This window comes from Eptatretus burgeri, chromosome 11 (genome assembly GCF_056783735.1).
Source record: "Eptatretus burgeri isolate ZD-2024b chromosome 11, Ebu_testis_v1, whole genome shotgun sequence".
NCBI lineage: Eukaryota > Metazoa > Chordata > Myxini > Myxiniformes > Myxinidae > Eptatretus > Eptatretus burgeri.
The window spans coordinates 45140330-45160073 of NC_140971.1; the positions used below are offsets into that span (position 1 = coordinate 45140330).

General features: G+C 42.6%; 1 protein-coding gene across 18 annotated transcripts in view; it reads right to left on the reverse strand.

The window, feature by feature from the left end:
• Nucleotides 1-19339, reverse strand: part of LOC147016984 (uncharacterized) — a 93564-nt gene extending 74225 nt beyond the window's left edge. For 3 of the 18 annotated variants that reach the window (XM_085846297.1, XM_085846296.1, XM_085846298.1), the window contains exons 1-6: nucleotides 19286-19339; nucleotides 18814-18930; nucleotides 18352-18414; nucleotides 14782-14914; nucleotides 3565-3647; nucleotides 2247-2452 (exon numbers count right to left, since the gene is read on the reverse strand). In XM_085846297.1, coding sequence (XP_085702423.1) covers nucleotides 2247-2452; nucleotides 3565-3647; nucleotides 14782-14788 — 296 coding nt within the window. In that variant the 5' untranslated portion in view covers nucleotides 14789-14914; nucleotides 18352-18414; nucleotides 18814-18930; nucleotides 19286-19339. Of the gene's footprint in view, nucleotides 1-2246; nucleotides 2453-3564; nucleotides 3648-8789; nucleotides 10521-14770; nucleotides 14915-18351; nucleotides 18415-18813; nucleotides 18931-19255 lie in introns of those variants that run through there. The other 15 variants (XR_015049287.1, XR_015049289.1, XR_015049290.1 and 12 more) reach the window with 14 other exon arrangements.
• Nucleotides 19340-19744: the final 405 nt, after the last annotated feature.

The window sequence follows — 19744 nt, forward strand, 5'->3', positions numbered from 1 at the left end:
CCAGTGACCTGGAAGCATCTGTTTTCGATGATTTTTTTGCAGTTTAAAGACATTTTGTCTTCTGAATCTGACAGGTCAGTGACAAACATTTCCACTTTGTTGAGGTCTAAAGATGGTATTTTGACAACTGCCTTTCCAAACATTAGTATCTTGGTAAGAATGTTCCTTACCATCCCCATTACAAACTGTCAAGGAGAGAGGTCTTTCTCTACTCTATCTAGGGTGAAGAATCACCTGAGATCAACTTTGGGACAAACCAGATTAAACTCATTTTCATTACTATGCATTGAATCTGACCTCCTACAATCCCTTGACACAAACAGTATCATTGACAAATTTGCCATAGAAAAAAGCAGGAAAATGTCATTTTGAACTTCACATATTTGTGCTTGCAAAATTTATTATGCTTCAGTTTCATTGTATTTTTCCATTATTCCTATGTGTAAGATGTACATGATATGGAACTTGATGTACTTTGATGTACTTGATATGGAACTAATTTGATGAAAAATTATTGATGTGTTACATTATGTTGTAATTCTTTTTTTTACATTCCAATATTACGATATATATATATATATATATATATATATATATATATATATATATATATATATATATATATATATATAATTTTTTTGGGGGGGGGGCACTCATAAGTTTTTGCCTCGGGCCCTCAAGCAAGTAAATCCGGCCCTGCTCAGTATGCACTCCATCCATGCCCCCTCTTTTCCATTAACCTTACTTCAGTGTCCTCCCAAACTTCTTTCCATTATTTTCCCACTACTCTCACACTCCCCCTTTCTTCCTCTATTACCCCCATCCCCCTCTCTCTGTCTCTTCTCAATTTTATTTTTCATCATTTATCCCCCCCACAGCTCAATTCCTTCCTCTCTCTATATTCTCGATTCTTTGGAATCAAAACCATGTGTCTGTTGTCTCGTGCCCCCCCCCCCCGACTCCTCTCCAGTCTTTCAAAAGTGCTGCCCATTGTTGCCTCTTGATTTTTCTCACACCCACCCACCCTACTCTCTTCTCCTCCCATGGATCCCCTCCCACCCCTTTTATTTCAGCCACTCATCCACTAATGTGTGATTTCTTCGTTTCCCCATTACTCTTTGATCCTCTGTCAGTCTGTGAACCGATGCTACTCTCTTTCATTTATAAAACTCTAACTTTTAAAAATCTTAAAATAAGGATTTAAAAACTTGCCCCCACCCCAGATGGGTACTTAATAGATATGATCTTTATATTTTCCATTATATTTGCCAGAAGACAATTACCATTAACACTGTACATTAAATGTTCTGCCTCGTCATCTTTAACGACTCTCGGGTCAATAGAAAGCACTGCAAACCAACGTCCACTCTGAGAACAGAACAAGCTCAAATGAGCTAATATCCTCGTCCTCTTAATGATGACGTCATAAAACGAATATGACGTCATTGTGATGTATCAGGTTTGCGATAAATTATCTGTGCTAATGCCCGGCTTGATTCCCGCAAACAAAATTCAAACAGCTTGCCTAGTTTCGGAGATAATGGTATAGGCGATTTCCATTAGCGGCGATATTATGACGTCAACTTTTTTTCTAGGATGAATTTCCAAAATCGGAGATGGTTACTGCCTGCGCGTGGGCTTTCTGCATATACATGGCAAGTTTCACGAAGATCCGATGAAAACTCTGGGTTGTGAAACAAAAAATGTCAAAAAATAGGAATCACGTCATAAAAATTGAAATGACGTCATGGTGATGTATCATATGTACGGTAATTCATCTCTGCTAATGCCCTGTTCGATTCCCGCAAACAGAATTCAAAATGCTTACCTAGTTTCGGAGAGAATTTTTAGGCGATTTCAATTAGCGGAGATATTTTGACGTCATAACTTTTTTTCAAGAAAGAATTTCCAAAATCGGAGATGGTTACTGTCTGCGCAGGGAATTTTTACATATATACGCCACGTTTCAGGACATTTCGATGAAAACTGTGGGCTGTGAAACAAAAAAGGTCCACAAGAAGAGGATGAAGAACAACAACGTGAGTAAGACTTTGAGATCCTCCACGAGGATCTAAAAACTCAACAAACACCCTTTTTCTGGCCCTTCTGCAATCAAGCAGAAAACAATGCTGGGAGTATTGATCGATTAGACATTTGTGAAGAAAGGGTGCCGGAGCTAGGAGTACGTCTCGGGTTCCGAATCGATTCGGTTCGTACGTGGCTCGAGCAAACAGTGCAAGCCTCACCTAATTATGCATGCGATGGGAGGAACATGAATAATGTACTCGGGAGTAGTGGGTGTTCCAAGTCCTCCGAGTCCAGTCTCCGAGTCCGAGGTGTGGTGGTACTCCGAGTCCAGCCCATCGATTTGCAAGCGATGGCGTTTATTCGAGCTGCTGCTTGGCAGGACCTTCAATCTTCCTCCAGGCATTGCTGCTGATTCCAGACTCACCTTGATCACATAAGGCAATTCAAAGCAGGTCCTTAATTGGTGCTAATAATAGCTTACGACTGTTAACTGAGCATCGTAGTCTTTCCATCATGGACATAGCATTTATTTCTGATAAAAAAGTCGATTTCTAAAATGGCTGTTTTGGGTAGACGATGGATGCTTGCAGCAGATGGAGGCCTGGAACCAGTCCTCACCCACACTCCCTCCCCCTTCTTCTCTCATCCCTCCACAACATGACCTATCACACTTCATACTCCACAACCTGTTTTTCTCTCGCTAACAGGTGGCTCTGTAAGGTTCCAACAGGAGCCAAAGCATTCACAGCTGGTCGTGTTCTATTTGTTGTCAGGCTCCCCTTGGAGAAATTCTCAATATATGGGCTGCCCCTTCCAAATCGGACTGTCGCTTCTCCCCTGAAAAGAAAGGATGGTGCTGGAAAGGGTCCATGAAACCCATAGCTTATTGCCTGGGTGGGTTGTTGACATCGCTGGTATAATGATGCAGAGCGCTCCCCCACTGGTGCTTGGAAGTGTCACGTCGGCCTGTTGTGTAATGGGTCTTCAGTGTACAGTGTGCTTGTCTCCTGAATCTGAAACTGCACTTAAGTTCAACTCACAAGAAGTTCAGGAAGATTCCTTCACTTATAATTGAAACAAAATCATAAAATGCCTTCAGCAGACATGCTCAACTATACTACTACCACGACTACTACTGCTACTACTGCACAAACTGAACTAAGGGGCATAGCGACCGCCTTGGGAGTTGACCCTTTTGCACTTTGTTCGCTTGGGACAGGGGAACACGAGGTCAAGGCAGGATTTTTTTTAGCCATGGTGCCGGCCTACTCTTTGCCAAGGACACCATGGGATCTTTAACATCCACAAACTAATGGTAGCAGACAGGACACCCGCTTAATGTTCATCCGAGGGATGACACACACATTGATGCCTCGCCATGCCTGTGAAACACCGGGAAGACAGTTTATCTCTGGGCCAAGATTTGAACCCAGGCTAGACAAGTTAGGGGCGAGTGTGCGTACCTCTGGGCCTTCCTGCCCGTGTTCAGCTATAGAACTATACAAATAAGAAAGATTACTTTAATGGGCTCAGTACCTTATGTCTTCCTTGTGACTTAGAGGAGGTTGGTGCACCAACTTCCTGCAAGATCGTTTTTCTTTTTTCCACCGAATCATTACCTTGCACAGCAAAAATGCAAAAACACACAAAGACTGCTTTGTGAGGAGGTACGCCACCTCTCCGGATCAACGGAGGGAACGTGCAATCGCGCGATGCATGCAAACATACCCAACTTACAATGCAGGCCTGTATGTAGTGCTGCACAGCCGGGGCGACGGCTGCCCAACCGATGACAGGCCAAAGAGCATGCAAACACCCTTGACCACTATAAACCGAAATCATCATTTGTTTTCAAGTCATGTCATAACCCACACAATGCTTCATACAGTGCTGACAAAATGGTGTTGTGGCCTGTTGGAATGGTCACCCGTTAACCTGAAGACCTTTTAAGGGAACCATCCCATAGTATTTTGGGGAATGTTTAGGGCCAACAAGACACAAGAGACCAACAAACATAGCTTTATTGTTTCTGTCTGCATGGTAAGGTAGAGACAAGGATTTTGAGTCATTTGTCACAGTATCAAGTCTTGTTGGAGTCACCATTGGAGCATGGACGTAAATAAGGAAATCTTTGAGAAAATGATAATTAAAATTGTTTAAACTCTATGAAATAAGTCTTTAACCCAAATTACTTGCACTATAATGGCAGAATGACCATTCCTTTCAATTGCTTTGTATTTTCGAATTCATGATCAAGCGCCGGTATACAGGTGCAATCATTAGTAAGGTTACTGCACTCCAATGAACAGGTGGGAGAGAAATACAACTCGAGTCCTGTAATCAATAGTTTCAGACCATGTAGGATGACTCGCTTGTAAAGAAACAAAATCGCTTTCTTTGGCTCTACGGATAGTGTTACAATTCCCGTGCTTCCTAGAAAATGTTCTAAAGAGGCAATTTGGATGGTGGCCAGGTGTGGAGAAGAACATGAAAGGAATGACTTGTTTGGTGTGTTGTGGTTTAGGAGGATTGAAAAAGTGTTGGGGTTATTCTTATTCAGCAGTGCAAGCTATATAAATGAGGCAAGCAGTCTCTCACTTTAGACAAAGAGCGTCAGCGATACATCTTTCAGAGATATAACCAAAATGGCTGCTTAAAAAGTTTTGAAAGAAATCATGATATTACTTCTTTAACTGATCCCAATTATTCTCACTTTCTTGAAGGGGTCGACCGGGGAACGTTTTTGGTTCAAGTCTTTCACGAACCGACTAACCTGATAAGCCCAAAATTCGCCCGGGTATCGGCAATAGCTCATGTATGTTTCACAAAGGACACCGTGGGATCCTTAAGGTCCGCCAACTAATACTGGCAGACGGGACGCCCAGTTGTCCATCCAAGGGACGGCACACACATTGATGAATGACCCTACCTATGAAACATCCAGATGACAGTTTATAGCTGGGTCCAGATTCGAACCCAGGCTAGAAAGTTTAGAGACAAGTGCACATACCTTCAGGCTATCTTGCCAACCCTTTTGCCAAATAGAAAGGATGAGGAAATTCAGACACTGGAACAGTACATTGCTTTGGAAACAGAAATCGAGGGTCATGGAGGGTTAAATGATCAAGGGAAGATTAACGTCATCCTACCTCTGTTACATCCTCCAATACGAATTCTTTCTTTTTTTCCCGAGATCTATTGAAGTTCTCATCAAATTTATATCATACCGTGAGAAATCAGAGGAGAATTCTATGAAAGTTACTTTTGTGCCAGAATAATGGTGCTGAGAAAAAAAAAAAGGATATACAACATAATACGAGTACTGAGAATAAAAGGGATTCAAAGTGCAGGTTCGAATTTAGATGTCTACTCAACAGGAACAAAGATCAGCATCAGTCTCCAGTATATTATTGAAAAACTCCCATTAACACAAAAGGTGCACTGACCTTGAAAGATCACTTTAGTGCAGATGCCTCAATCTGGTCCTGGATGCTTGGGATGGTCCGGTTTACTTCTCACCGAATAAATAATGAAGAAACTTTCTGATGAATATTCTGAGCCATTCCAAATGAAAAGAAAACAACCTTGCTGTAGCCATTTGCTGGAGATCACAAAAAAAGGACAAACTATTTTGTTGCATAAGGATTGAGTTTTGAACTCAAAGGCCACAGGATGAAATACATACGTTCAAGGTTCCACTCCTGGTCGGTATTAACATCGCAGAAGTCCAAAGCAAAATGGGTAATTCAGTTAATCTTTGAATCTTTGTTGGAGACTACTTCGAATGAGTGGAAAAAAAATCAGGAATTGGATACATGTTAAAGTCAATAGGGTGAAAAAGACAGCTAAATAAATGTCATAAGATGAAATTATCTACGTAAAGTCAGTAAAGCCAGTAACAATGGTATACATTGTCTCACCTTGATATTGAGAATAATGTGTGAAAAATAATCTCAATTTGATGAAAATTTCAGTTGATCATTCAGGACGACAACCTGTAACGTTTCAGAACAACCTGTAACGGTCTTCTTTTAGTTACAGTCTCGAGGAGAATTCCCTCTCTCTCTCTCCCTCTCATGCTTTCTGGATTTAATGGACACCAGCACTGGGCCGCACCATTGTCTTAAATTAACAAAAGCTGCAGCAATTTTCCTTGTACTCTCAAATTTCTGTTATCATTTGGTATCTCAGAGCCATGTTCCATGGAGGTTACTCAAGTGGCTTCTAATTTTACGACTCTGACAACTAGCAGCAAGTTCTTTTCAGTTGGGAGTTTGGGTATAGAGTTTGACGTGAACCCTGGCCCTTTGGTTACCATGCAGGTGGTCAACATGCCAAGATAAATCGCAGCTAAGATTCTTCCCATCCGTCTCTCCACTCTAAACTGATGTAACACTTGTCTGACCACACATAACCTTCCCTCCTTCCCCAAAAAGGGAAAAATGAAAAGGAAGTGAAAGCAGGTCTCTGGGGTCTGGGTCAAACACAGGAAATTATTTGCCCTGTTGGCCACCATCTTGTGACTGTTTGCAGACATAACACAGTGCTATTAATGGCCGGTTCTTGTAATTGCTTTTCCATTCATCAGGCAGGCTCTTGACAAGCACACACATGTTTCATGCGATTATTTACACTGCCCTTACCCTCGCAGGGTTGATATTAGTTATTCAGATGTCAGATATACTATGAGCAGGCCAACTGGAAAGCAATGGAGTCTCTCCTCCTTCAATTTCATTATTTGTCCACTTAATTGATCAAATAATCATGACAATAGTAATAATATCAAGAGAATGCTACACCTTACATATAACCTCATTCAGACCATTTCCAGACCCCCAAAAAGCGACAGGTTAAAATAAAATTGGGATTTGAAAGGTCAGAGTTGAATAGGCCCTGGGGCAGAATAGGAGGCTTTGTGCACAAAAGCCTGAGGCCTGCACCTCCAGCTCGGCTGTAATGGAGAAAGAATTCTGCAAGTGCCTCATTTTCCTTCCTGTAATCCCCCATGACAGCTCACACGGTTTCCCGCCGAGAAGCTCGATTTGAAGCAAAACCCTTTCCTCTGTGAAAGCTAGCTAAGACGGTCACATGTCACCCAGGGAATGCGATACCCAGAGGAAGAAAAACAAGGCCCCTCAAGCATCTGTGCATCGCAGGAATGTGTGCTCGCAATTTATGCAGACGGCTGCAAGCTGCGGCGGCAGAAATTTTGGGAAAAATATTATCTGACATTTCCATTTTCCTCGAGCCTCTTTTCTCAAAGGAAGGTGCACTCTGTTGTTGTCTTTCGAGGCCCCAATGATTGGTTTAAGGGTGTGCGGGTTTCATCCAACTGCAAACGATATGGCGAGAAAACGCATTATTTTTCCACCGGCGCATTCAAAGCGGGTTTACATCAAACCCTTGCAAATAACATTCTCTCTCATCTTGTCAGGAGTCCCAGCATGAATAGGCAGTGTTTGGCTGTCAAATTACAGGTTATGTTTGCTCTGAGCTATCGCCGTCTGTAACTGAACTTGTCAGAGAACAGGCCTCTCGGAAACATATAAAAATAGCCTTGGGCTTTCATAATTCTCCGGGGATTTGTGAGCTTCTTCTCAATGTTCTTTGATGGTGAAAAACGAAAATCACAATCAGCATTGCAACTAAAAAGCGTAAAGAGAAAATGAATACAACCTTTATGTCACTATGTAATAACAGCCGTGACTAGTTCACACGCTCATATTTCCATTTTCATGGAACGCCTTGTAGCCATGTATTTTACACTTCAGACTCTTATTCCTACCTTAAATATAACAACACTTGCTGTAAATAATCACAACTGAAAAGGGCGTTAAGAAGTTCTCGGAATGACATCTCATAATCGTCCAAGACGTGACAACAAAGCGTAATGAGGTATATACAGGGTGTCGACAAATATTATTGTTCCAAATTCAAACCGTAAAATAAGAATAAAAAATGAAATGGATACAATGATGCAGTTTGTTGCAAGTGAAAAAACATTTCTCAAAATTTATACTCTCAAAGTATACATCCATCCATCGGGACCATACTCTGTGCAGAGCATTGGTGCTGCCGAAGCAGTCTCCTTGGCTATCGGGAGAAATCCTGGACAGGTCACCACTCCGACACAGGATACCAGCAAACTGGCACTCATTTTGCCAACCTCGGAAGGATGGCAGGCAGAGTTAACTCCACCTGGTATTAATTCAACAGCCGAGTGGGATTTGAACTCAGGATCCAAGGATCCCAAGCCCACCACCGTAACCATTAAGCTCCAAGGATCCCAAGCCCACCACCGTAACCATTAAGCAAACACCATGAATATAAAGTATACAGTATATAATGTATATTTGTATGTCAAATATGTAGTTTTTTAAAAGTTGACTTGGCTTGGACCATTGTGAGTATTTCGCTCATAGAACCTTTTGAACATCCCACGTATGTTAGCATAACCTGGGAAACAGCACATTAATTAGCACAGAACCTCAGTGTGATGGCTCCAAAAGGTTTGTGACTGCCAAATGACTGAAGTGCTAATTCATCTTGATCAAACTAACTCTTCAAATTGATATTTAAATCCAGCTCCAGGCATAGCTTCATTATGCAATGCAATTACAAGCAGATGCAAACACTCATGAGAAACATATACCGTGTACATGAATCATGGACGATACATCAAAAATGTGCTCCGACTAGTCATTCTCGGTCTTCACCACACACGTGTGCACCGTGTGTATTTCCAGTAAACTACAACTTACCTTACTTATCCTTCAATTTCACTAAAACAGTCCATATCACATCTGCCTTCCGAAAAATTACGAGGGCGTGATGCGCGCAAAGTAACTCTAACCCCCCAAAGTATTGCCTTTTATTTCAATTCTCAAAGAGTTTTTAAAAAAAAAATCCTTCCAAAACAACTTTTGCACATAAACGCATTTTCCTTTAAAGGAGCATGCTGTCAGTTTTCCAATCTCAACGTGCGAAAGGGCGTGCATCATGTTCCACTAAAATAAAATAAAAACTTCGATCATTCTACCATCATGCTTTTACGGCTTTAAATGGTAATCACATAGGCCATCACTTAAATGGGGAAGAAGGTGAAAAGGGCAGAAATGAGGTTAAGGGACGGGTCTAACCGCTTCTCGTGATGGTCTCAAACGTTTTAATGCTCATGTGGGTTCTGTGATGCAGATGCAGGGTGTTCTGAAAATAAGTTAGTTTAGCGAAATGGGAACTGCCTGGTTGTGTCAACGTTTGCACGTGATGGGCTCTAGTTAGTTTGTGTTTGTGCCACAGAATTATTTTTTTGAAATAAGGCATTCCTTTTAGTAATGTAATATACTTTATAACCGAGCAAATGCTATTGCAACTTGCGTGTGAAGGACCATCCAGGCAACTTGCATTCACTTGGATTATTAAGCCTCTCTCTATAGGATAAGGGTAAGCTTGTTGCTGTTTTGGGGTTTGTTTCTACAATTAGTCCCCACAAGTTTGAATGGTACTCCAGAGTTTCTTAGACCCCTAGGAGTACTAAACCACCATTTAGGTTTTGTTTTTTTTCCCCTTAACTCCTAATTTTCGAAATTTCCGAACTGTATCTCATTTTGGGATTTTCAGAATGAAATTTTGCATCAATAATGTGAATAACACATATGCACCGTTGGCAATTTTTTGATCTTCACCTAATTTGAAGGTCATGACATAATTATAGACATTTTAACATTCATCAGCATAACTCCACTAAGGTTTGTCCAATCGGAACAAACATTGCCTTCACTAAATAGCCTAGACCGAGAGCAAGGCGCATGTACACTTCATTTACATCATTCCTCTCCACGTTAAAGCTTGAGGTCTGACACCCTGATGAGTATAAAACCACCATTTAGGTTTTTCTTCCCTTTTTGCCAATGTCTGACTACATTCAAAATTAAATTTTGCAACAATAATGGGAATAAGAAGTATGCGGAGTTGACATTTTTGACCTTGACCTAATTTTTAGGTCATGAGCCAATTACAGACATTTAAACATTTTTTGGACAACTCATCTAATATTTGTCCAGTTAGAACGAGATTGCCCTCACTTGATAGGCTAGAGTAAGCCACATTTGTGCTTAATTTACATCATGCCCCTCTGAGTTAAAGGTCTAGGTCAAATGGTGGTCTGCAATTCCGGAGAGTCTGGTGGGAACCCGAGTTAGCTTCCCCCCCTTCCTGGTCTTCGCGCCCTGACCCCGGGTCCACAACAACTTTGATGTCAGAAATGGGATTCGAACCTAGGGTGTGCTTAACGCACCCCCAAAATTAAGAGCAGGATAGGATATAAATTTTATTTAATTATTTGTACGGACCATGGTGGACCAAGACGAGCTGGTTCAGGTGGGTTTTGAAACAACAATGTTGGAGGAATCCATGGCTCAGGATGACAGTTTTGAGGGAGATCGTTCCCTGCAGCCATACTCAGAGGTAACGTTGGGGGGCAACCGTGACAGCAACAATGCTTGGGGACCCCCACCACAAAATTTCCCTCACGGAGGACTTAGCGATCCCGATGGGATCGACACCCCATCATAGCAGATCAGCTTCACCAAAGCTATTTGACATTAATCAAATGTTGGTAATGATGAAACAAATGATGGATCAACAGAGTGGTATGCGGAATGATATGCAAACACTGAAGGTGGGTCAGGAGGAGTTGAAGGTGGGGCAGCAAATCTTGGATGTTGGGTTGGCAGAGGTAAAGGGAAATATGCAAAACATGGACCGGAGGGCAGTGGAGGAGATCAGGACAGTACGTGAGGAAATGAATGGGGTGAAGGAGAACATGGAAGGTGTTTGGACCGCGATGGAGACGGATAAGGAAGAAGTGATGAATAAAACAACGGTGGTGAAGCGAGAAGTAGATAAACCCGGATGTGGGATGATGGAAATAACGAAAGGACAAGGGCAAAATAAAAGTGGCGATTGGGAAAAACACGAAGGCGATACGAAATTTAAAACAAGGCCAGCAGGAAACAAAGGGGGAATTGGGGGCCGTAAAGGAGGAGTGTAAGGTGAGACATGAAGAAATGGCATAAATGGTTGAGGAGATGGGACGGAAGGTTGAGACAAAAAAAACAGGAAATGGGCAAGCGATGAAAGAAACACAAGGACGAGACCAAAGAGTGTTTTAACATAGCAAAGGAGGAATTAACAGAGACACAAAGAGAGGTGGAGCGGGCGCATGATGTGAAAGGATACATGCCGAGTTTTGGGGAGGTAGAAGCCCCAGGACCTCTTGGGGTAACACAAGCCCCCAGTATGATTGTGTCAGGATGCATGCAAGGCATGAGTAACATAGCATGGATGAGTGTGCGAGAGTGTGTGCAGCAGGCATCGACCCAGACGGAAGTAGCGGTTAGTGTGACGGATGGGAGGGACGAGCCTCCCGAGCATGACAAAGTTATTTTGGAAACCGCGCCGGCTCCACAGGACTCTGCGTGCGAGGTACAAGAGTGTCTGTGGTCCATGTTTGGCAAACCGCCCAAGTGCAGACCATTGCTCAAAGTGCTAATGGCTTCGGAGGAGCTGGCATCGAAATGCACTGTGCCGGATAAGATAAGAGTGCGACAGTTACAAAGGGGAGCAAACAAAGGGATTATGGGAATTTGGGGAAAAAAATCCCATGGGAGCCCATTACATGTCCGAGGCCCGATGTGCTGTGCGATGCGAGTGGTGCTCGCGGACGTCCGGCATGAATGGAAACAGCTGCGTGACCACCATCAGATGGTGCGACGTGGCCGGAGTAAGAGTGGACATGGCGAAGCTCCCGGGGCAGCCCGTATGCGAGTTACGTCAGTGGGGATCCTGCAGCACGAATGGCGGGTGTGTCAAACACGGCGTTTCCCATAGGAGATAGCCTGAAAGCCAATGCAAGCATTTGATTTGATTAACAGGCGACGGGTGCGCTGCCGTCTACCCCCATGGAGGTGGAAGGTTCGCCGAGACTTGCCACGAGTAAACAAAGCTGAGCGAGGATGTAGTGAACATCCTTGCCCGGGCAAAGGAGCACTAGTTAAGTGAAGGGTATAGCGTTAGATATACCGGCCCCATGGGGGCATTAGAAGCAGTCCTCTATGTGGGCCCGGGCACACGAGTTAGGGGAATTTAGGATAGCAATTATAGATGATTGAGAACAAGGACAGACATGGAACGTATCGCGTGAGGACGTAGCTTAGCTCGATAGAGTTAAATTGAACGTGCATTCAAGTAAGGGATGACAGGGAGCACGAGTTAGTTAGGGGAACGTACCTTGTAGAGTGTTGGTGTGAGTGAAAGAATGATGAGTGAATGCGGGTCAGCGGGCCCGACATAAATGGAGTGATGTGGAATGCATGGTGCGAATGAATGATTGGGGGGAGGAGTGAAATCCACCCAAGGGAACCTGGGGCTAGAGTCGTTCTTAGCTCGCCTGTTCGAAGAACAGAGAGCTATAGCGATACCCCCGGCGTGAGCGTCAGCGTGAGCGTGAAAATGTTAAAGTTTTTGGTGCAACTTATTTAGAAGCTTGCCATTCATTTAATATGTGTACTAGGATGCTGATATTTGGCATGGAGGTTCCTTTGGGGTATATTATTGATGTAGTGAAGTTGAAATTAAAAAATAATTTTAAATGTTTTAAACTTAACTTTTTTGTAGCATATCAATGTTAAAGTTTTTGGTGCAAGTTATTTAGAAGCTTGCCATTCATTTAATATGTGTACTCGGATGCTGATATTTGGCATGGAGGTTCCTTTGCGGGTATACTATTGGTGTGGTGAAGTTGTAAGGTTCCTTTGGGGGTATACTATTGGTGTGGTGAAGTTGAAATTAACAAATGATTAAAAAAAAAAATTAAATTTCAACTTAAGATGGTGTCAAAGCCACCCAATGCTCGCCTGTTTATACTAGACGCTTGCCATTCACTTAATATGTGTACTAGTGATGCAATGAAGTCCAAATGAAATATATTTTGTTGGTGCACCTTTTTCAGAGACTCAATATTTGTGAAGTCAAAACACAACATATTACTTTTTCTTTTGGATGCATTTCTCATGGCAAGGCAAGTAGGTAATGTATTATTGCATAATGTTGATAAATACCATTGCACATGCACTGTTATAATTGTGATGCCATCATAATTACAAATAATAAAAAAAATGATACTGCATGGTAGTTCGACTTATTCATCAATAATGCTGCCACTGCAACATGATCTGCTCTCTGGTTTCTCTGTGTGTTTATTTGGTATTTGTAAATTTGTTAATTTTTTATTTTAGGGCAAAGAACATATTCATATCTTCTTAGAAATCAAGGAGCCCATTCATATAAGGGAAACGGTTTTTTTTGCAACATGTGTGGAAAAACGTACAAATCTCGAGTCAATTTTCAGACATTCGAGTTTGTACTGCGAAAAATGCAGCACTTCATTCACCAGAAGAGAAAACTTGAACAAACACAACTGTTTGAAACAATCATTCAAATGTGACAAGTGCTTTAAAATATATGTGTGTGAAAAAACCTTTAGCCAGCCATAAATGTACATTTTGTGTTTTGTGCCAGAAAAAGTTGAGTACATTTCACAGAAAAGTTTCCCATATTTGTTCAAAAAAATAATTGGAAATATCAGAACGTCATACAAAATCATCTAGAAACACAGAACCTGAGAACTTAGAAAATGCAGAACATGATACAAAAAACTTGAAAAACAGATCATGATAGAAAATTGTTTGGAAAAACAGAACATGAGAGGAAATCAATGGGAAACACAGATAATGAGCAACTGAAAGAAAAACAGCCAGTCAAAAATTTTTTGGAATGATCAAAGTTTCAAAGGCAAAATTTCAACTTCAAATCCATTATGTACGCAACAAACAGACTGCAGTATCACTCAAGTATCTTTTGAGCCCTTTAAGTTCAGACCAATAGACTTGTTTCCTTTCTAATGTTTTTATCTACCACACTATTTTCTTACTAATTACAATATACAAATACATATATTGCTTTAAAATTATTTGGATCAGACTTCACTGCAATGCTTTATAAAAAAAAATATATTATTAGACTAGTCTTTTTAAAATGATAAATGTATAAACAGGCGAGCATTGGGTGGCTTTGACATCAACTCTCTGGTAGTTAGTGGGATAGTCAAATTAACAAAGGGATGTCGTTTTGTGGTTGGTGTTGAACGAAGGCACGGAACATTTTGCAGGGTGCAGGAGACGATTAACCAGCTGGGAGCGTGGCTTGTGAAAGGCGAGTATCGAGTAGAGGGCACTCCGGGTGCTGGAGTGTTCGGCCAGAGTAGGCAGTGGGTTCACGGGACTGGGGAGCTAGAATAGGTAATGGGCACAGGTACCCAGGGAAAAGTGACCCGGAGCACCAAAATGCCATGTGGGCATGGAGGGGTAAATGACAGTGAGGGCATTCCCCACACTAGTGAGGAGTAGGTAGGCTCGGACACAGACTCGGCGACCCGGGGGTGCTGAAGAATGAGTTTGGCAGGTGGGCAGACCTGCCAGTGGAGCCATGCTGCCCAGCCACAAAATTGTACAAGAGCAGGGAGGAAAATTTTGAGGGCCAGGCTCAAATTAATGATGCACACCAACACAGGCGACGGGAATCGTGCTTGCTAGAACCGATAGTTTAAAGAGACAGGCATGTTGAAAAGCCCATGGGATAGTTTAAAGTTTAATAAGTGATAGGATAGATTAGAAATGTGTACCCCATTCGCACCATCCATCTCTTCACTGTTCCTCGGCTGCTGGACTCATCGTGGAAATGCTGAGGCCTGTGGGAGTTGTTCTGAGGCTGCCTTAGACCACTGGACAGGTTTACTTGTCTCTTTCTCGATCCTCTTTAAAGGGACCTTGGAGATTGGGAACAGATGGTTCGGACAGGTTAGCCGAACAACGACGATAAGAGGGTTAGGGCAACATATATTAAAGAAATTTTTTTTATAATCATCTAATTACTTTGTTAGAACTTAACGGGGGTGGGTATGGACAATGATAGGCATAGGCAATATGATGCGGGGGAGACCGTAGGTAGGACCGAATCCGTTTTTGGACGGGCCAACGCCACCACACTCTCTCCACAACTACACGAGACCACAACAAGGCCGGCCAGCTTTGTATGCTGACCTATTGCACCTTACCTGGTCTGCATTTGCCATGCCTTTGCTTTGACTCCACTTGCTATACCTTGCCCATGCCTTTATTTGCCTTGACCCCACTTGCCATGCCTTGCCAAATCGCTGAACCTTCCCATGTACCCCAGGACCATCTGTGATGGACGTGTTTGTAGGGACTGCCATGCAGGCAGCCGCATTACCAGGGACTGTATTTGCACAGCCCGGACATCTTGATTCATAAAGGCCAGTTCAAATGGACTGTGAGACTGCATGTGGCCTGCCGTGTTAGGGTGAGTTGCCTCCAGCAGCCAGGAAAAAACAACAAAAACAATAAAGGAACATTTAGGGCCCTGAAGACGCTAGGCTGCGTGATCACATGCTGCTGCACTCATCTGCAAATTTTTCATTTGCTGTGTTTTCTTCCATGGAGTCACAGGTCCTGAGCCATGGGTAATGTAAATCTGATATACAGTGTGTATATATATATATATATATATATATATATATATATATATATATATATATATATATATATATATATATATATATATATATATATAGTTATAACCCACCTGTTTGTTCAGTTCAATTCTGGAAATGTAGCAATGTAGCATAAGGATGTCCGTACGAGTCTGCTAGCTTAGATACGCAACACACTAGGTTTATTATTTTTGGGACATGTATTTGAAATGTCACACTCAGGGATCCGTACGTAAATATGTAAAAGTCTCCAAAAGTAAAAAGTTCAGGTGTTGATCTGATCGCAAGTGGAAATATCACTAATAGATACATGGAGTCCCATTTACAGCGGCTATAGATCAGAATGGTCCCTAAAATGATGCATGGTGTTATATTAGAGATGTAGAATTTGGTCATGGTACCCAGGAGGGGTTGGGAGGATAACCTAGAGGAATGCACACTCACCTTTGAATTGTCTAGCCTGGGTTTAAAGCTCGACCCAGCTATAAACTGTCATCTTGGTGTTTCACCTGCAGGACAATTCATCAATATTCACACTGCACATCAAAAGTAGTTTAAGCCAGAGGAATCTGCCATCGCTGGTCGTTGGTGGACGTTAAAGATCCAATGGTGTCCATTGCAAAGAGTAGACGAGCTATCACCAGCACCATGAACAAATTACAAATTCCTGCTCTATCCTACAGGGGCAATGCATAAGTGACACAGCTGTGCTGACAGCAAGTGATGCTACCCACAGTCAAGTGCTGGATACAAAAGAAGAAGAGGAGAAGAAGAAAGATCCGACCATGTCTTTCGTGAAGAGTGGACGACTTATTTCTGGCACCCTGAACAAATTACTAATTCCTGTCTGAAGTGACTGCTGAAAAGGTAAAGGCAAACCACCCAGCAAAGCTCTTGACAATCAGACCATTTCGGCAGCACTAATCCACTCCCTCGGGTATATGGTACATTAGATTGATTGACGAGGCCAGGGGGTTACTGTTTTATGAAAATATCACAGAGTGGTTAACATTCACTTTGCAAGTGTTGCAACGTATTGCAGCTACACAACATATTGGGTATTTTGCAATTTGTTTTCACCACCAGTGCGTAATTGGATAAAAAGAAGCGTCAATGATGAAAGTTATGAACTCGCTCAAAATAGGCAAGTTTGGTGTCAAATCCTCAAGTGCATACCTGTGAGTCTTTTCAGTTATATATAGAATTTGTTAGCAACTGACGCTCGACCATCCCACCTACTACCCTACCACCCAATCATTCCCTGATTCCCACTGCAGGTAATTTTCATCTTCACAAAGCCTACGATTCAATTTCCTCAGAATTGAAAATGGAATAAAAATAAATGAACATCAAAACGAAGTGCAAGAAACATTTCATGCCAAAGGTCTAAAAGGTCTACGAATGCAAAATATGAACCAGTCGAGATCTTCCGGTGGTTTTTGTATTTGTACCGTAAATGTCAAGGTGACCCAAAACTTTCAAATGGATTGAGAGAGGGGGTGAGGGAACAGGGGGTGGTGTGTGGAATAAAGCCTTGATATAACAGGTTATCTTGAGACCCTATTTGGGCTGTGGGTGAGTGGAGAGGACAGCAATTCCTCCAGCGTGATAACAACCACCAATAATGGACCACTGCTGGCTGTAGGTCTGTGCCTGCACATCGCAGGCCAGAAAATTTGGTCCCCGAAGGGAGAAAAACAACTTTTGCCTGCGGCCAGGCGGCTGAGATTTCCTGCGATTTTCCAGACACGTCTTGGACGGAGTTGCTAGTCGTTTGGCCGAGTCTGGCCCGTGGGGTCCCTGAAGGGGTGGGAGGTGGGGGTGGGGAGCTGGATGAGGATGGAGAATGTGGGGGGGGGGTTGGGGAAGGGATCATGGGCATGCAACACATATATAATGAGTGCACACATTGCACTCTCCACACCTATGCTTCGTCCAACTCGTAGTTTCTTGCATTCAAAATAATTTCTTGAATTTCAAATCAAATTTACTTTTACGTGAGTAGCAAAGCTGCATCAAAACCTTTCCGCTCTGCTTCAAAATCCACCCCCAACAACCCCTTCCATCGGCTCACACAAAATTGCAGACAGATGTGACAAAAAGCCCAAAGCCAAAACTATGACCTTTGTCTTATAACAGAGATGCCGGAGGATACTGAAAGATTTCAAAATACTTTAGCCCCAATACCCTCTCATCAATCCTTTTATGAACGCAAGGACTTTAGGTGAAACATTTTGTCGAGATTGTTGAAAACGCTTTTTAAGAAGTTTTCTTTTAAAGAGGTTTTGTTATGAAGTTTTGGTGAAAAGAATGATTGTTTGTTGCTGCTGAGTGCGATGTTGCAGATTGCTCTTGCAACATTTCGATTGAGACTCAAAGCCGAAAGAAGACTCTTGTAAGTCCGAAACTGGAACGTTCAAATGCGCCGGAAAATATTATCCGCAGAAAGTTTGTTCAATATATGGCGTGGAACGTCGACTTGAACGCCTTATAAGTCTGCAAAGAGCCGCTCACCGACCGGCAATATAAACCCGCGGCTCTTGGCACCAATCTCGGGGCTATCTTTCCATGCAATCTGGAAAAGCATCGGAGAGAGCAATTCTCGAGCAGGACAGAGAAGCTCTTTGTTGATGGGTGTCTCACTCGATATGTGGACGTCGTGTTCTGAACTTTTTTGGCACGAGCGAGTTTACCTGGATCCTCCTATTGCACGGGCAATAGGGAACGGTTTGTGGTGCTCCGTCTGTGCATCGGGCCTGTTGGGATTGGAAGAAAATGGATGGATAACACTTAGGAGGGTAGGGTCACACACGCATTAATGCGACAATGCTCAGGACATTAGCCATCACAACTTTTTGGGGGTCATCATTTCCAAAGAGTTCAATTGGAATTTGGGAACAATATTTCTTATATTGATTTCAGTAATTTATTTGCATCACAACCTCATTCAAGCTCATCATCATCATCATCATCATCATCATCATCATCATCAACATCATCATCATCATTGGATACCACACTCCCCTGACGGAGCATCAATACTGCCGAAGTAGTCTCTTGGCAATGGTTATGCTGGGTGGTTTGCCGTTGCCTTCCCAGGAGTCAGTCAAGGCAGAAACTTTCAATATTTATTCAGGGTGTCAGCGATAACTTACCTATTATTCTCAAAAGACACCTTGAGATCTTTACGGTATAACATCGACCAGTGCTGGCGGTGGGTCCTCTGACTTATCATCCTTCCAATGGACGACGCATAGCATTGATGCCTCGCCCTGCAACAAAACATTACGAAGACGACGGTTTATAGCTGGGTCGGGATTCAAATCCATGCTTGATAGCAGCATAGCCAATCAAATATATATATTTTGTACACAAAGTCGAGGCTCGTGGAAGAGCTAGACAATGGAACGGATCAGGACACAAGAGAACAAAAAAACAGCATAAAGAGAGGGGGGAACACAGGAACAACAGGAATGAGGGACACTTGGAGAAATTTGGGATATGGGGAAGAATGAGGGCTGGGGAAGGACACGGAGCGGACGTCGTCGGACAAGGTGACAAAAAGTTTGCATCGGTCAAAAAAAACAACTTGTTAACCGACAATCGACTAGAGATGTCTCTCCGAACCTCGCAGGTTATTCCATGCCAATGCAGAATCGTTTCTCTCCTTCTGAGTGAGCGTTTAATACTTCAAAGGTTTATTTATTAATTCAAGATGAAAAATGTTGCCGGGAGGGGTTGTTGGCCGCGTGTTTGTAAAGCTGACAATCAACATGTTGTCCTAAGTTTAATTTACCTTGGCCCACTTGATACTGACTATATATACGGAGCAGCGGGTTGAAGGGGAAATGCAGACGAGTTCTGCACGAAGAGAAAACATCATTAGAGATGATGGGAGGAAAAACAACTCATCGTTTGTTAAGAATGCATCCCGGCTTTTTAAAGTTTGCTTAAATCTGTAAATGATGCCCTGCGGAATTCTCTCCCGTCCAGCCACAAACCCTTTATAAAAGCTTCGCCTCCATCCGCAGATGGCGAACACATGTTTACGAGCATTTCCCTTCAAGACCCTCCTCACCAAAACTT